The following is a 16,552-nucleotide window of genomic DNA, read 5'->3' on the forward strand; positions in this document are numbered from 1 at the left end:
ATCTGGCAGCCGTGCCTCTTCCAACCACCACTTTCCCCACTTCTTCCTCCGCCCGAAAAATTTCCCCCTCTCCCACCGTCTGAGGATCCATCATCTCTCTGACACTGGGGACACCACCGGGTGCAGTCCCGGCGTCGCGGAGGGGCGGCGCCCGGGGACCCGCCCCCCTTGCCTCCCGCCGGGGGCGCGACGCGGTGACTCCCTCTCCGGGAGCGCTGCAGCCTCCGCACCCCGGGAGGGCGTGCGCCCCTCTGCCGGCTGCTCGAGCGCTGGGCCCCCGGCCCAACGAGTTGCCCAAGACTCTGGGTGACTCCTCCCCGAGGACCGTCCCCCTCTGGGGCGCGTCATTCTCTCCACCCCTGGGGCCGACCCCGGCAGCCTCTGGCAGGCGGGCCACGCGGGGGACGAGTCTCGGCCACCTGCTCCGGCACCGGGGAACCCGGGGCGCCAGCAGCCCGCGCGTGGGTCCGTGCGCGCAGGGCCCATGGAGCTGCGGGCCAGCAACACCAGCTGCCAGAACGGTGCGTGCGGGCCGCGCTTCGCGCCTTCCCTTCGCCGCCGCTCCTTTCCTTCGCGTCCTCTCTGGCCGGGGCCCAAACCGAGGAGGGGTGGATCGCGCTCTGGCCAGTCTTGGGGAGAAGCGGGGTTCCGGCCGACTTCCCCCGTCTTCGGAGCTGGTAGCTGAGAGGGGGGTTGGGAGGAAAGGGGACTCGTGGGGACGGAGGCGGGAGGCGGGCAGCACTGATTGCAACTGGTCAACCAGAGGGGGAGGGGGGGCTCGTGGTTGTTTCTTATATACAGTTGCTTCAGATTCTACTACCTGCCCGGGTCTGCCTGTCTCCCTGGGGCAAGGGAGAGGGGCGCAGAGACTCTTCACCCCCAAACCCACACACACCTTTTAGGGAAAGGAGGGAAAGAGCAACCCAGGAAGGGATAGGAAAGACCTTTAGCTTTATGTTAAGTTCTTGCTGGGAACTGGGTGGTAGACTAGGCCCTTTGCCTGCATTACTTCATTTATCCTTAACTCTAGAGGGCAGGTAGATATGATCATCTCGCCGTCTCCTTTCTGGAGAGAAAGAAACTGAAGTTCTGAAAAGCCTGATGATTTGCTCAAACTAATCCGCTGGGGGAAGTGGAATATAAAGCTAGAGCCCTTGGATCCTACAACCTGTACTCAGACTACTGTGCTCTCTTCCTGCTATGTCTCCATTTTCCTACCGCCTCTTGCAATTGTAACTTGTCCGATAGCCCTGTTTCTCTAATTTCTCTTCTCCAGTGAGTGTTCAAAGCCAGCTCTTTGGGTGTTGGCTGGCTTTGGTCTCCTGACCAACAATGCAGTCCATTTTCAGCCTCACCTTCCCCTGGGGAAGAATATGTTCCCCAGTCCTAGCATATTCTGGAAAAGAACCCAGAATCACCGGGCCCAGCACCCGCTTGTCTAATGAGCATCCTTCTCAGAACTGGATGTCCTTTGGCCTTCAGCCTCTTTCATTTTCTTTTCGTCCCCCTGGGAAAACTTCATTCAGCAGAGGGTGCTTCCCAGAACAGGCAAGCTCACCCCGTGGCTCCACCTCCTGGAGATGCACCTTCAGGAGGGCAGGTGAAGGGCGTGGGGATGGGCTTGGCCTTCCTCTTGGGAGTCACCTTCCTTGGCCCATGTCCTCCCAGGCTCTGGCTCATTTCCTGAGTTCAGGGAACTCTCCAGACTAGACTGTCTGAGCTGAGGAACAGGAGCAAGAGGTCAGACCAAATTTCATTAAGGATGGAAATGGCTTCATGTCTCATCTTCTCTTGATTGCAACACAGGTGTCAGGAAGAGAGATCTCCCACTGTGAAAGACACATGGATGTCCCCTGGTGGGTTCCAGGCCCAGCTCTGCCTCTAGGTTTTTGTGAGACTCAAGCAAGTCCTTCCCCTTCTCTAGGCCCCAGTTTTCCCAGCGGCAAGTAAGAGGGTTAGACAGGCCATTCTGTGCCATGGAAGAAAGATAAGCATTGCCCTTATTTTATTCCACCAAGATGCTGCTCTATCCTCCAGATACACCAAAGCCAGAGCTGCATGACCTTGGGCTTTGGGGCCCATCTAGTGGCTCGCCTGTAGTTCTAATTGGTATGAGGAGAACCCGGCCCAGGCTTACATCCTTGGCACAGCAGCCTGGAGCTTTGTGACCCACGGTTTGAAAAAGACCTTTGACCACCAGAGGTCACAAACTCAGATGCCTACAGGGGCTGAGCACATAACCAGAATGACTGAAGGGAGCCAGGTATGGACTCTGAGGAATTGCAAGGTGCATTTCCTAAGGGGGAACCACTCTCAACTGCAGCCAGTTGTCGGTTGGGACGGTGTACTCAACAAGGTAAACACAGGCAGCTCAAAAGCTGAATTTTCTTGGGAAATCAGATTTTTATTAAAATTTTTTAATGTTTATTTACTTTTGAGAAACAGAGAAAGTGAGAGAGAAAAAGCAGGCAGGAGAGGGGCAGAGAGAGAGAGAGAGGGAGTCACAGAATCCGAAGGAGACCCCAGGTTCTGAGCTGTCAGCACAGAGCCTGACACGGGGCTCGAACCCATAGACCGCGAGATCATGACCTGAGTGAAGTCAGACACTTAACTGACTGAGCTACCCAGGCACCCGGGGAAATAGGATTTTTAAATGTTAGCAATAAGTTCATATTTTAAAATAACCCTCAAGAGGCCAAAGGAAACCCCACCCCACCCTTGCTGCCTGCTCTGTGGGGTACATGTGGCGGTTAAGAGCATGGCTTTGGCATCACAGGGACTTGGGGAACAATTTGGCTTCTCTTCTTACCACGAATGTAGTCTTACTCAGGTTACCAAACTTATCAGGGTCCCAGTTTCTCCAGCCAAAACCCTGCACATGATCACTGTGTCATTTCTGTGGTAGGAATGTTCCTGAAAAGCCTCAGAGTAGAGGACCATGTGGGCACTGGAACTGGAGGATTATTGGCTGTGCTTTATATTGTTTCACTGAACTTAGGCAGCTTAGCTCTTCTGACTGAGGGTCTGCCCCTCACCCAAGTTTGTCCTATTGTCCTTGGTGTTTGTGCCAGAAAGGCAAGCAAGGGTTGGCTAGTTCTGGGGGATGAGGGCTGATTCAGACTCTCAGGATCTCAAGCACTTGGAAAGCAAACTGAAGAGATTCCACATGGAGTGACAAGGACACCAATGTCTCTGAGGCCTGAAGGAGGCCCAAGCCACTGACTGTCAGCACCAGAGGTCTTAAAATCTGGCTTGGAAATGGGCCGTTCTAACAAACGGGGTGCTTATATTTAGTCATCTTCAGGCCTAGAAGGGGCTATGGACCTGCAGGCCTCACTCCCTCATGTTACCTGTCAGGAATCTCTGCTGCGGCTGGAGGTAGGGATATGGAAGTGAAGAGGCCTCTTGGAGGAGAAAATCCCTGTGTGATCCTGAGCTATTGGAAGTCCAGAGGCTGGGAGGAGATTCCTGTGGAGGGTGGGAAGTTGGAGTCGATGCCTGACAGCTTGAGAGCCTGAGAACCCTGCTGGGTGTGGGGAGCATCAGTACACCTTAGGGGTTATGTGCTGGAGTTCTGGAGTCAGACAGTCTGTGTTCTTAGGCAAGGTGCCTGACCTCTCATGGCCTCCATTTCTACATCTATGAAATGGGAATTCAAAGCAGCACTTACCTGACAGATGGTTATGAAAATTGAATGAGTTCATGCAAATAAAGCCCCTAGCCTGGAGTAAGCACTTAGTGAATGTTAATTATTATTGTTAGGTTCAGGCCCATTGTGTGGGCCTTGGAAGCTGAAGTATGGGGTCTGAAAGAGCCGCCAATTCCAGTATCTTGAAAGCACCCAAATGTACCCGGCGTGACTCACTTACCATGGTCTTCCTGTCCAGGTTCCCTGATCAGCCTTTACTGCTCCTCCCAACAAGTCCTGTGCCAGATCGTCAGTGACCTCAGCCCCCAGGTGCCCAGCAATGTCACCTCTACCAGCTGGAAGGAGAGGTTCAGGCAGAGCTATGGCTTCTACATTGGTCTGGGCCTGGCCTTCTTGTCCAGCTTCCTCGTCGGCAGCAGTGTCATCCTCAAGAAGAAAGGCCTTCAACGACTGGTGGCCTCGGGGGCCACACGGGCTGGTAGGGTCCTGAGGGGGAGGGTGGGCATGGGGTGCCGGGCAACTGGGCCCTGGGCCAGGCCTGTGCACCTCCCTTCATAGGGGGGCCACTGTAGCAGTTTCAGAGCCTGGCTTAAATGGTCACAAAAGACTCATTGTCAACTCCACCAGGAATCCAGTCCACCAGCAGGAGACGTTCCTTTAAAATCCAACATTTCTGGAGAATTTCAAGATAAGTTAATTGGGGGTACAGATAAGGAAAAGTCTCACAGCCGAGAATCAGAAACCCCAGATCTAGTCCAGTTTTATTTCTTACCAGCTAGGTCATCATAGGCAAGTCTCAACTTCCCTCAACTTCCCTATGCAAAATGGGCATACAAATACCTCTGCCCAGAGCATTGCCGCACACTGGTGTGCCCTATTAACTTCACACTGAACCCGCTACAGGCTACAGAAAAATTACTGGGTCTCTGTCCACAAGGGACTTACTGTGAAAACATTCTGGAGAAAAGGAATCATGTGTCAAGGAATTCATTTATTTGCTCATGATTCACCGCAAACCTGCTGGGTGCCAGATACCATGCTGGACACGGGGACACAGTGCCCTGTGGGGCACTGAGTTGAGTGGGAGACACAGGCAAGTCAATAAGCAATCGTTCCATAGTAGGTTACTTGCTATCTGTCATGGGGAAAATACAGAATCCTTTGGGACTATTTTGGAGGAGCATGTAAAGCCCAGGCTTGGAAGGTTAGGGGAGGTTTCCTACAAGAGGTGATCTGGAAGCTGGGGCCTAAACGATGAGATGGCAAGGTGGAGGAGAAGAGAAGAAGACATGGTGATGCAGGCAGAAAGGACAGCAAGTGCAAAGGCTCAGAGGCGAGAGAGGATGAGTGACATTGGAAGCCGAAAGTAGTTCAGGATGGCTGGAGCACCGAGGGGTAAGAGACGGGGGAAGGGCCAGATCGCGAAGGGTCTTGCAAACCGGGCTACAGAGTTTGGGTGCAATTGTAAGTGACAAAGGTTTTGGGCGGGGGAATGACATAGTTCGATTTACGATTTGAAAAAATTCCTGGTTGCTGGGTGGACGGTGGATTAGGGACAAGACTGGTGCCCAGGAGACCAGTTAGGGGAGAGGGACAGCATAACTTGGGCCTGGGAATGGAGACAGTGGTAGAGTCCCAAGAGAGCTTTCTGGGTTTGGTGTCGACTGGCTCCCAGGGGATGGTGAAAACAGAGTCGAGGCTGACTCAGCTTTCTGACTTGAGCAACTGAGGAGATGAGGGTGCTGTTTTCTGTGATAAAGAAGGCAGGAAGAGCGGGTTTATGGGAAGACGATGGTTCAAGTCTGGGCATGTTCAGTTTAGTGTTCTGTAAGACACTGTGCTTTGGAAGCAGACTCCTGGGGCTCTAATTCCAGCTCTTCAGTTCCTGGTGATATGATCCTGGGCAAGGAAAGTGCTTTCTCTGTGCCTCAGTTTCCTCATCTGTAAAATGGGGATAAGAGCAGTTCCAACCTCTAGTATTGTTGTGAAGATAGGTAGTGTGTTTACAAAAATGCTTGGCACGAGTATTGGTATTACTCTTCTCTAAGTGGGACGGCCCGGCAGACAGTTGGATATCCAGGGCTAGAGCCAGGTGCCCTCTGAAATGGAAAGCTGTGAGATGTGGGGAGGAAGTCAGGAGCAATGGTCTTTGTTGCTCTCTCTTCACTTCCTGACAAGTGTTCAGAAGGCCAGAGACCTCCCAAAGTGCCAGGAAAAGATTTGCGTGTGCCAGGAGAAAGCAGGGTAAATATCACTGATACCATTCAGAAAGGTAGCTTCTCTGGAATCCTTTTTTCCCTCCAATCTGCTATTTCCTTATCTAATGAGATTTCAACCCTTAGCATAAAATGCTCTCAGTGCTCCTTTTATGGAAGATCCTGAGTCCTTTAGGAACCTGATGAGATCTAAAGACCTTCTTAGAAAAATAGACATTTACAAAAAGCGATACACAATCTCTGGATTTTCACATAACTGTCTAAAACCCATCTATTACCATCATAACCATCATCATCATAACTATTATTATTGAGTATTGACTATGTGCCAGGCTCTGAGTCCACCATGTGAACAAGGCAGACACAATTCCTGACTTCCTGGTGTTTCCATTTTAGTGGGAGATATGCCAGAAAATAAATACATTAATTCAATTTATAAATAAATGTCATGAAGGAGAAAAGCTGGGTGTGATGAAAGAGAATCCCAAGGAGAAATAATAGAGATAAGGCGGTCACAGAGGACATCTTAGAGGAAGAAACATTCAAGCAACGTCCTGTAGAGTGAGCAAATATATGTAAGCAAATATTGTTAAGAAAACTGTTTCCAACATGGAAAAGCACATGCAAAGGTTTTAAAGCCAAAAAGAGCTCGTGATTTTGGACGAACTAAAAGAAAGCCTGAGTGAGTAGATACTAGTAAGAAGAGTGGTAGGAGATGCCTTTGGAGAGGTGAACAGGGACAAAACTACAAACTGGCTTATTTAGGATTTGGGGCTTTATCCTCTGAGTATTTGGAAGCCATTGGCCTGCTGCAAGCTGAGGGGTGACTGTATGATTTACATTCTTAAAATTCATTGGCTGCTATGAAGGCAGTGGGTTATAAAGGGATGATGACAGTGGAATCAGATGAACATAGAGGGCTATTGCCTCAGCCCAGGCCAGAGGTGGTAGTGCCTTGGAGTTGAGTGGTGGCAGTGGAGTGGACATATGTGCGATGCTCTTTGGAGAGGGAATTAGCAGAATGGATGGAATGCAGAAGGTGGAGGAATGGGAGGGTCAAGGGTGATTCTCTGGTTTGTGGCTTAAGCAACTGGGTGCATAGAGGTGCCATTTACTGACTTTCATTTGGTAGGTGGGTGGGTGGGGAGCATTTAAAATTAAGAGTTCTATTTAAGACAGAGTTTGGGATGCCTATAGGAGATCCAAGAGATGTCAACTAAGCAATTGAACATACATACATCCAAAGAAAGGATCAGTATACGTGTATGAAATAAGGATGCCTGCATAAAGATGGTATTTAAAACTTGGGGAATGGATAAGTTCACCCAGAAGCAAGCCCAGAGAACTAACCAGCTAACATATATTGAACCCTTCAAGACTGGGGAGTGAAGGTAGAGATAGGAAAGGTGCCTGAAAGAGCATGGCCAAGCTAACTTTGTGTCCATTCCTTTCTACAGTGGACGGAGGGTATGGCTACCTGAAGGATGCCATGTGGTGGGCTGGATTTCTCACGAGTAAGTGGGTTCTTTCTTACTAACAACAATGACCCTTTGATGGCAGAGGCGGAGATGAAAGGAGGGGCGGAGGGGGGCCTTTCTGTCTCCATTGTGCAAAGTGTGAATCTGAGACCCAGATTCCCAAGGGGAACATCTTGACCATCTTTGCAGGTTGAACATTTTACCTGTATTTCAGATCTCTTTCTCAACCCAAAGTCAGTCCTTCATCCATGAAACATTTAACCCCAGAGAGGTTTGTAGAGAGCTGGTAATGATAAAGGTGTCTTTTCTCAACTTCCCTTGAAACATAGAGAGTTATCACTCCTGGCTGGAGTCTGTTGGATCTCTACATGGGAGGCTGGGGCTCCTCAGCCAATTTTCCCATTCCACAGGCCGTGTGTTGGCTCACTTTAGAACATGGCTGGTCTGCCACTTGCAGTTTGCCCAGATTTGCACATTCACACGTTTCCCCCGCTTTCCACCCACCCTCTCTGGCTTTCAAACCCTAATTCTTTTGAATGGAAAATTATCCAGCTTTCCATTTATAAGTCAGGTTTTGACCCTAGTCATAGCCAGGGCTATAACATTCATCATCTACTTTCAAAGGGCAGACCCAGGTCATTCTCTACCAGCAGAGACAGAAAGGGCACTTTCAGGAGTCTGCAAACTAGAAACTCAAATGCAGAGAATTAGGCCCTTTGGGAATGTCAGACTTTCTAACCACCTGCCTGTCAATCTGGGAGAGATGGCCTCATGACCAACAGGTACCTAGAGAACCAATAATTAAATGTTTCTTTATTTGATAAATTAACATTTTCTAGAACTCACCTCATATATACAGATGAAACATCAACAGTCCCTGAGATACATTTAGCCGTGCCTGGACTAGAAGCCAAGAGACCTCAAGAACAAGAAAGCATCCTTCCACAAACATGTCCTGTGACCTTGGACTCTGGGCCTAGCTTGCCCATCTAAAATGGAAGGATTTGATCAGGATAATCTGGGCCTGACCTTCTGATCAGATTGGCCATGAGGAGAGCATAAGGATCAAGACATTAAGGAATGATGGTCTGGGATCCTGTGAATGGTTGACCACTGAATGAAGCTGTCTCTGCCCAGGTTCAGTTGGGCTGGAGATGATGCATCGAAGCCACACTACCGTGTTTTCTCCCTTCATTTCCTAGTGGCTGCTGGAGAGGTTGCCAACTTCGGGGCCTACGCATTTGCTCCTGCAACAGTTGTCACGCCTCTGGGAGCACTGAGCGTCCTCATAAGGTTATTGTCTCCTCTCTTGCTGTCTCTGCCTCCTTCCTATTTTCAGTTTGTTGAGGTCTGGAACTGTCTAGTGGGGTCAACTGCCACTTGCAGTCAGGGACGTGGGTCGATATTAGCTCCCAGAAAGAGGCACTGTGCTGTTCAGAGCTCCTGATCTGTAGATTGTTTGCTGCTGATTGCTCTAGCATCTCCTCAAACGATGGGGCAATAGAAGGGCAGGCCAAACCCAGATCAGCTGGAAGGGCTCCCACTGCCACCAAGCTGACTGTCTCATGTCAATGCTTTCGTGCTCCAGTAGGAGCAGCATACAAGTTAAAAAGCATAAGCTCTGTATTAGCTGTCCCTGAGTTCTGACCTTAGCTCTGCCTAATGTAGTAACTACATTACCATGGGCAAGTCATTTAACTTCTCTAAGCCTCAATTTCCCTGTCTGCTCAGTGGGGATGCTAATACTACCTACCTGAAGGCATTGCTTCAAGGACTAAATGAGATGATGCACAGAAAGCACATAGTGCAGGGGCGCCTGGCTGGCTCAGCATCCAACTGCGGCTCGGGTCACAATCTCACGGTGTGTGGGTTCGAGCCCCGCGTCGAGTCAGGCTGTGTGGTGACAGCTCAGAGCCTGGAGACTGATTCGGATTCTGTGTCTCCATCTCTCTCTGCCCCTCCCCAGCTTGTGCTCTGTCTCTCAAAAATAAATGTTACTAAAGAAAGAAAGAAAGAAAGAAAAACAAAGAAAGAAAGAAAGAAAGAAAGAAAGAGCATAGTACAGAACTGGCAGTGAAGAATCACCATAGCCAGCACATATGAGGGCTTACTATGTGCTAAATGTTCTAAATGTTTCCCATGTATTAACTCATTTAATCCTCACAGCCTCCCTACTAACTAGAAAGTAGAAGACACCTGAAGCCAAGACAGGTTAAGCAATTTGGTCAAGATCAGCCAGGTCCTAAGGGGCTAGGCCAGGATTCCCACCCAAGCAGTCTGATTTCAAAGGCCACGTGCTCAAGCCACTAAGCCGTGTTGCCTGGCAGACATCCAATAGTTTTTAAAATAACTGATACTATGTGTGCTTCGCATTGCCTCATTCCTCCTGAACTATAAGCATAGTTCCTCTGTGGGGGTCTTGGAGCCCCATTTGAAGCTGGCTGTGATTATTGGCTTAACCTGGGAGCCCTGCCGACCACACCCAGCACCCATAGTTTCCTGTTTTGTTTTACCATCTTGATGACAATTTTGTAACGTTTACACAATCAAAAACAAACAGAACCGTGACTCACATGGTACAGTTGGCTGATGTAGTTGTGATACTTCTATTGCGTATCTGATTAACTTACAAATTCCCACTCCCAGGAAGTTGGGGGAGGAGGGGAATACTCCATCGCGTGACGTCTGCCTGTGCTAATGCCACCAGACTCTCTTGAACACACATTCTGGGTAAAATGTTATGGGCAGTTTTAAAGGAGAGACAGAAGACATTCAAAGGAGCTTGGACATTAATCTCCCCTCCCTTCATATCTTTAACTAGGATTTGGGGGGAGGAATTCATTCCTAGATCAGCCACTGATTTTTACCCTAAGTTAATGTTACCTTTGTAAGGAAATAGAAACCTACCATGAGATCATACCTGTCTTGCCCCATTTCCCTCCCTTCTTCCCTCACCTCTGCCATCTGAGGATGTGAGGGGAATGAAAATCACATCACCAAGGAATAGCAAGGAACTGGAGGTGTTTTACCCACTTCAGGGAAGTCACAAGAATTCTCTTCAATGAAGTATAGAGGAAAAACCATAGGCTTTATAATTAGACAGAAATTCAGCTAAAATCCTGGCCTTGCTACTTACCAGTTGCATGACCTTGCCAAGTTATTTTAATTTCTATAAGACTCAGTTTCTTATCTATAAAATGGGGATAATATATTTTACTTCTCAAAGAGTTGTGAGACGTGAGTGAGATATAATAAGTAGAAAATTCCTAGCCTAATACTTAGTACATATTATATATGCCCAAGACACAGTGTCTATAATTGTCATTGTGGTTGTTTATATTGGCATATACAAACGGAAGAAGGAATAGATTTGTTCCGTATAGCTCATGGAATAGAAATAGGACAATGAGTAGAAATTACCATATTTTTGACAATTAGAATGAACCTACAGTAGATCCATTTGCCTTGTGCAGGGGCGAGCTGCTTGCCACCAGTGGTTTACAAGCCATGTCTGAAAGCAGTCTGTAATGTTAAGAGAAGATGTGCTCATTGGTAGGAAGTTAGACAAGAGTGCTTTGAAGGACTTTTCCGACTCTTGTGTTTGGGGATCTTTTAGTCTCTAAAATGAAAGAACTCCACACATACGTCGATTCCTCCAGCACACACCATAAGCCTCCCCTAAATAAGTTTCTATTTCAAATGTTTTTGGAGGAGATCAGTGAGCCCTGATCTGTTCTCCATGAGCGCTTGCTCAGGCCCCATTTTCCTTCAGGACACTGGGACAAGTATGGCTTCTAATCTCTGTCTCCCATTTCCATGTGCAGTGCTGTCCTGTCCTCATACTTCCTGGGAGAGAGTCTGAATCTGCTGGGGAAGCTGGGCTGTGTGATCTGTGTGGCCGGCAGCACAGTGATGGTGATACACGCTCCTGAGGAAGAGAAGGTCTCCACCGTCATTGAGATGGCTGCCAAGATGAAAGACACAGGTAGGCTCCGAGCCCCGGTGAGTGGGAAGGTCTGGCTGCGTGCTGACCATGCCAGGTGCTGCCACCTGGAGGAGAGGGAAGCTAAAGAAAGAAAGCTGGGGGGGCTGGTCCTAGGGTTAGCTCACAGGCTTCCCAGCCTGATGTGTATTGATGCCATTTATCATGTGTTTATTATGTGCTGGGCATGGTTCTAAATATTTTCCATGCATTGTCTTAGTATGTTCAGGCTGCTGTAACAGAATGTCATGGACTGGGTGGCTTATAAACAACGGAGATCTATTTCTCACAGTTCTGGAGGCTGGAAAATCCAAGATCAAAGCCCTGGTAGATTTTGATTCATAAATGGCCATCTTCTCTCTGTGCCCTTACATGGTGGAAGGGGTGAAGGATCTCTCTGGGGTCTCTTTTATAGGGACACTAATCCCATTTATGAAAGTGCCACCCTCATGACCTAATCACCTCCCAAAGGCCCCATGTCCAAATACCATCACACTGGGAATTAGGTTTCAACATAGGAACTTGGGGGGACATAGTCTTGTAGCATGCATTATCTTATTAAATCCCACCAAAAAAGCTCTATGAGAAAGGTCCCATTCTTTTATTATTTTATTTTATTTTATCTTATTTTATTTTATTTTATTTGAGAGAGAGAGCAAGAGCAGGGGAAAGGGGCAGAGGGAGGGAGAGAAAGAGAGAGAGCAAATCCCAAGCAGGCTCCATGCTTAGCATGGAGCCCATCATGGTGCTTGATCCCACGACCCTGGGATCATGACCTGAGCCAAAATCAAAAGTCGGATACTCAACTGACTGAGCCACCCAGGTACCCCGAGAAAGGTCCTATTCTTAGCCCTGTTTTACAAATGAGGAAATGGAGGTCTTGCGGTTTAATTAATAACTTGTCCAAATTATTCAAAAGTTGTGTCATGGGACTGGAACCCTACTATGTTACATCCCATCACCATGGGTAGGGGCTCTAGATACTAATTGCATCCTCTGTAGCTCAGATTATCTATCTCTTCCCCTCCTGAAGGGTACATCGTGTTTGCTGTGCTTCTGCTGGTGTTCTGCCTCGTCCTCATCTTCGTCATCGCCCCACGCTATGGACAAAGGAACATCCTCGTTTACATCATCATCTGCTCTGTGATTGGGTCCTTCTCCGTGTCTGCCGTCAAGGGTCTGGGCATCACCATTAAGAACTTCTTCCAGGGGATGCCAGTTGTGAGGCATCCCCTCCCCTACATCCTGTCCCTCATCCTGGCACTTTCTCTCAGCACTCAGGTCAACTTCCTGAACAGGGCACTGGACATTTTTAATACTTCCCTGGTGTTCCCCATCTACTATGTGTTCTTCACAACGGTGGTGGTTACTTCCTCCGTCATCCTCTTCAAGGAATGGTACAGCATGTCTGTAGTGGACATTGTGGGCACCCTCTCTGGCTTTGTCACCATCATTCTGGGTGTGTTCATGCTTCATGCTTTCAAAGACCTGGACATCAGCCAGACCAGCTTGCCCCACATGCACAAAAACCCAACCCCATCTCCCACCCCTGAGCCCACTGTCATTAGACTAGAAGACAAGAATGTCCTTGTGGACAATATAGAACTCTCCAGCACCCCATCACCAGAAGAGAAGCCCAAAGTATTTATAATCCATTCTTAAAGTGTGGAATACGAGAGTGAGAAGATGAGCACTACAGTACAGCCTGACTTCTCAATTCCAGAGCCACCTGGTTATTTTCAGAACAACTGTTACCGATGGGCTCTCTTTTCTTGAGATGTTCATTTATACCTCATCATTGTTTCCAGAAGGAAAATCCCTACCCAGTGAGCGGTGGTTGCAGAACTTCGTGGAAACAGCCTCAGTGACCAAATACCCTACTTGATGTTGGTGCCAGCAGGTCCCCTGGACCTCCCTTCCCACTTGTTTCCTCAGTGTCATCTCTGTGTTGTTGGGAAGAAGATAGAATTTGACCCGTTGAATGTAGCACAGGCCAAGAACTTCCCTGAGATGCTGGTCGTCAGGAAATACTTAGCACTGGTTCTCCTGTGACTGAATCCCATTCCTCAGCCCAAGGACAAAGTGCAGCTGGCTCCTGGAGGCCCCGAGAGCAATTCGTCACGCCTCCCATCCAGAGCTGACAACTAATGTGAGACGTCTTGCTGCTTTTGCTACTTCCTCTTCGGAGACAACAGCATGACCTCAGCTGACCTTCTTACTGTGAAAACCACCTGATGTCTCAGGGAACATTTCCACCAGCCCCATTCCCGGAGCACTCCAGCCGGGAGGTCAGCATCTTCGCTTCCGTCCACTCTACCCCCATCCCTGCCCCTTCCGTCTCTCTCTCTGTCCTAAGGAGTTGTCACTGAGACATTCAGGCAATTACCTTAGAACTCAAAAAACAAAATGACAAGGACAATGATCCTCTACAGCCAAGCTCTGCTGGCCCAACCCAGTGTTTCATTTTGCCTCCCTCTGGGAAGAGAACAGCATTTGCACTGCTCTTAAAAGTAGTCTGGCTGTCAAAATAGCATTTGGCAGAATGCACTTTCCTTTTCCTCAAGGAGTAAACCAAAATATGATTTGGGGAGATGGGGAGAATTAGGAGCAATGTCAGAATTTGGCAGAAAGCGGCCACAGGCCCTCTAGAAACCAGGGATGACTTTTGTGTTTACTCTGGTGCCCAACCAAGAACCCCGGTGGAAAGGGCTCTGAGTACTTTCTGGGCTACAGCCTTAGAGGCTTGAGCAGTGGGATCAGCTTTGAACTTCCGTGACCGAGTGGGGTGTAGGCTTGGCATGGGTGTTTTCTGGCTGTTGATCAGATGGCCACCAAGTCCTCAATGCCATTGATGAGCTACCCACCTTGGGAAGCAGCAGGTCGTGGCTGCTCCAACACCATCTACTTTGGGGACTGCCTTTGATCCCCTTGCATTTGGCCAGACGCATTTAAAAAACAAGAGCAGCTGGAGAGAGGGAGAGAGATAATTCTCTTCCTGTCTTCTTTCTAGCTGCAAGAGTGTGGGAGTTGGTAGAAGGGCCATTGAAGGGGAAGTAAGAGAGCCAGTATATCTATAAAGAGGGAAGGCTTGATCCTCAGCCCCCAAGTGGGTGCAGAGCCTCCCCTGTATAACCCCGTACCTGTGTCCTGCGTTGATGTCCCATGCCCTAAGCACAGCCAAGCCCGGCCCAGACTCTTGCTGGCCTTGAAGCTCTAAAGGCTCGGCTGACCAATATACTAGCTTCCTGCACCTCCAGCCTCAAATCTCCAGTTTTCAATGAATGTGGATTTCTGTAACTAAAATCAGTGCAACATGTTGGATCTTGAGAGTGGCAGTAATCTAAGGGCCCTGAGAGCGTGGTTTACAGGGTCAAGAAAAAAGACCTCTGGGTATGTTTACTTGATACTTGTGTCTTGGCCTTCATCGGACACAGAACAATTAAATTGGTTTGTCTAATGCTGGGGGGCTGGTCTCTGATCTCTGGAGGGTTGTGACTGCCAAGTAAGTCCCTACAGTAACTTTCACAGGCACACTCACTACAGTGGGAAAGGCTGTTTGGGGAATAGTCGGTTGAAAATATTCATCCCTTGTTAATACCTGAGCCCATACTGGGAGCCAGGCACAGTATGAACAGCTTTATGTGGATTAAGTCCTCACAAATCCCCCAGGTAGATTTTTTTTTTAACTTTTAATGTTTATTTATTTTTGAGAGAGAGAGAGAGAGAGAGAGCATGAACAGAGAGGGGCAGAGAGAGAGGAGGAGACCCAGAATCTGAAGCACACTCCAGGCCCTGCGCTGTTAGCATGGAGCCCAATGCGGGGATCAAACCCACGAACCGTGAGATCATGACCTGAGCCGAAGTCAGACGCTTTGCCGACTGAGCCACCCAGGCACCCCAAGGTAGATATATTTTTAAGCCCCATTTTTGAGGAAAGTGTCTCAGGGAGGTTATGTAATCACCCAAGGTCACACAGCCAGGAAGAGTCCAAGTTGATATCTGGCTCTGGGTCTATAGTCTTACCCACCAGGCAATGCGTCTCTCCTAAGCACTAAACTAAGTCTGGCACTACTTTGCTCATTCCTTTTCCTGTGATCCGTGCTGTTTCCCCTGTCTGGGTATAAGCCTCATGGGAGCTGGTCTTTATTTGCTGCTTGTTTTCAATGCCGAACACATAGTTGGCACTCATAAAAATCATCTGTTGAATAAAGGAGCAATACTGTTCCTTTGCCCAAACTGTCTTGAGAGCCAACTCTCAATCCAGAGCAGATATAAATAAAACCCTGGCATGTTCATCAGGGCAACTCAAAAACTGATGTAGTCAGCAGTCTCTGAGCACTTAGCCCAGGCTAGGCACAGGTGGGTGCTTTCACACGGAGCACTTCGCGTATGATCACACTTTTGAGGTATGTATTACTCCCGCCATGTAGCAAAAAAAGGCCCCGGGTTCTGGAATTTATCCATTTCCACACATCTAGTAAGCAGCAGAGCTGGGATTTGAACCAGGTCTGTCCAACCAGGCTTTGCGTATTGCATTGCTGATCAATCTATGACTATCAACCCAGAGATCGGCTGGCAGAGTAGACACAGTGGGTAGTTTAGATGATGGATGTTAAACAGGCAGGGGTGTTTGGGTGGGGGCTGATTTCATGAGGAAGCATTTTAGTAGTCAAAGCATTTGATATCCTCAGGCAGTCTCAAAATCCTGAGAAGTTAGAAAAATATCAGATACCAAAGACCTCCCAGGGCTTTTGTGAAGATTAAATGAGGTAATGTACAGAAAGACAGTAACATACAATGCCTAGCATAATTTAAGTACTCGGTAAATGTTACCTCCTAGCATGGTTATTATGATTCTCTCTTAGAGAACCTCAAAACCAAGGCAGGGATCAAATGAGAGAATAAGGGTGGGATCTTTCTGCGGACTCAGGGGCACTAATGGATGGCAGTTGTTATCACATAGGGCTCTGGAATCAGAAAGCATACTCAACCCTAGCCTTGGCTCTGCACCTGCCCACCCAGCCCAACAGACCTTGAGCAAGACTCTCCCCATTTGGAAGTGCGTGTTACCTAGCAATAAGATGTGGAGGCTGACCAAGGGTCCTCGCTGTCTCCAAGCACAATAGTGTAGCCTGAGGAGAAACACAGCAGACGATCCCAGGATCATTCTTTCGTGCCTCTAGTGACCCCACACCTAATTAAACTAGACTAGCCTGTGTCCAGGTAC

General features: G+C 48.5%; 1 protein-coding gene across 1 annotated transcript; it reads left to right on the top strand.

Moving 5' to 3' along the window:
- The first annotated feature begins 232 nt into the window (after positions 1-232).
- NIPAL4 (NIPA like domain containing 4) lies at positions 233-13,031 on the top strand. Its single transcript, XM_060634848.3, has 6 exons — positions 233-521; positions 3,888-4,127; positions 7,323-7,379; positions 8,546-8,636; positions 11,168-11,328; positions 12,359-13,031. The coding sequence occupies exons 1-6, from the start codon at positions 485-487 to the stop codon at positions 12,985-12,987; spliced, it is 1,215 nt and encodes a 404-aa protein (XP_060490831.2). The 5' UTR covers positions 233-484; the 3' UTR covers positions 12,988-13,031.
- Positions 13,032-16,552: the final 3,521 nt, after the last annotated feature.

Source organism: Panthera onca, chromosome A1, assembly GCF_046562875.1.
Source record: "Panthera onca isolate mPanOnc1 chromosome A1, mPanOnc1 haplotype 2, whole genome shotgun sequence".
Classification (NCBI taxonomy): Eukaryota; Metazoa; Chordata; class Mammalia; order Carnivora; family Felidae; genus Panthera; species Panthera onca.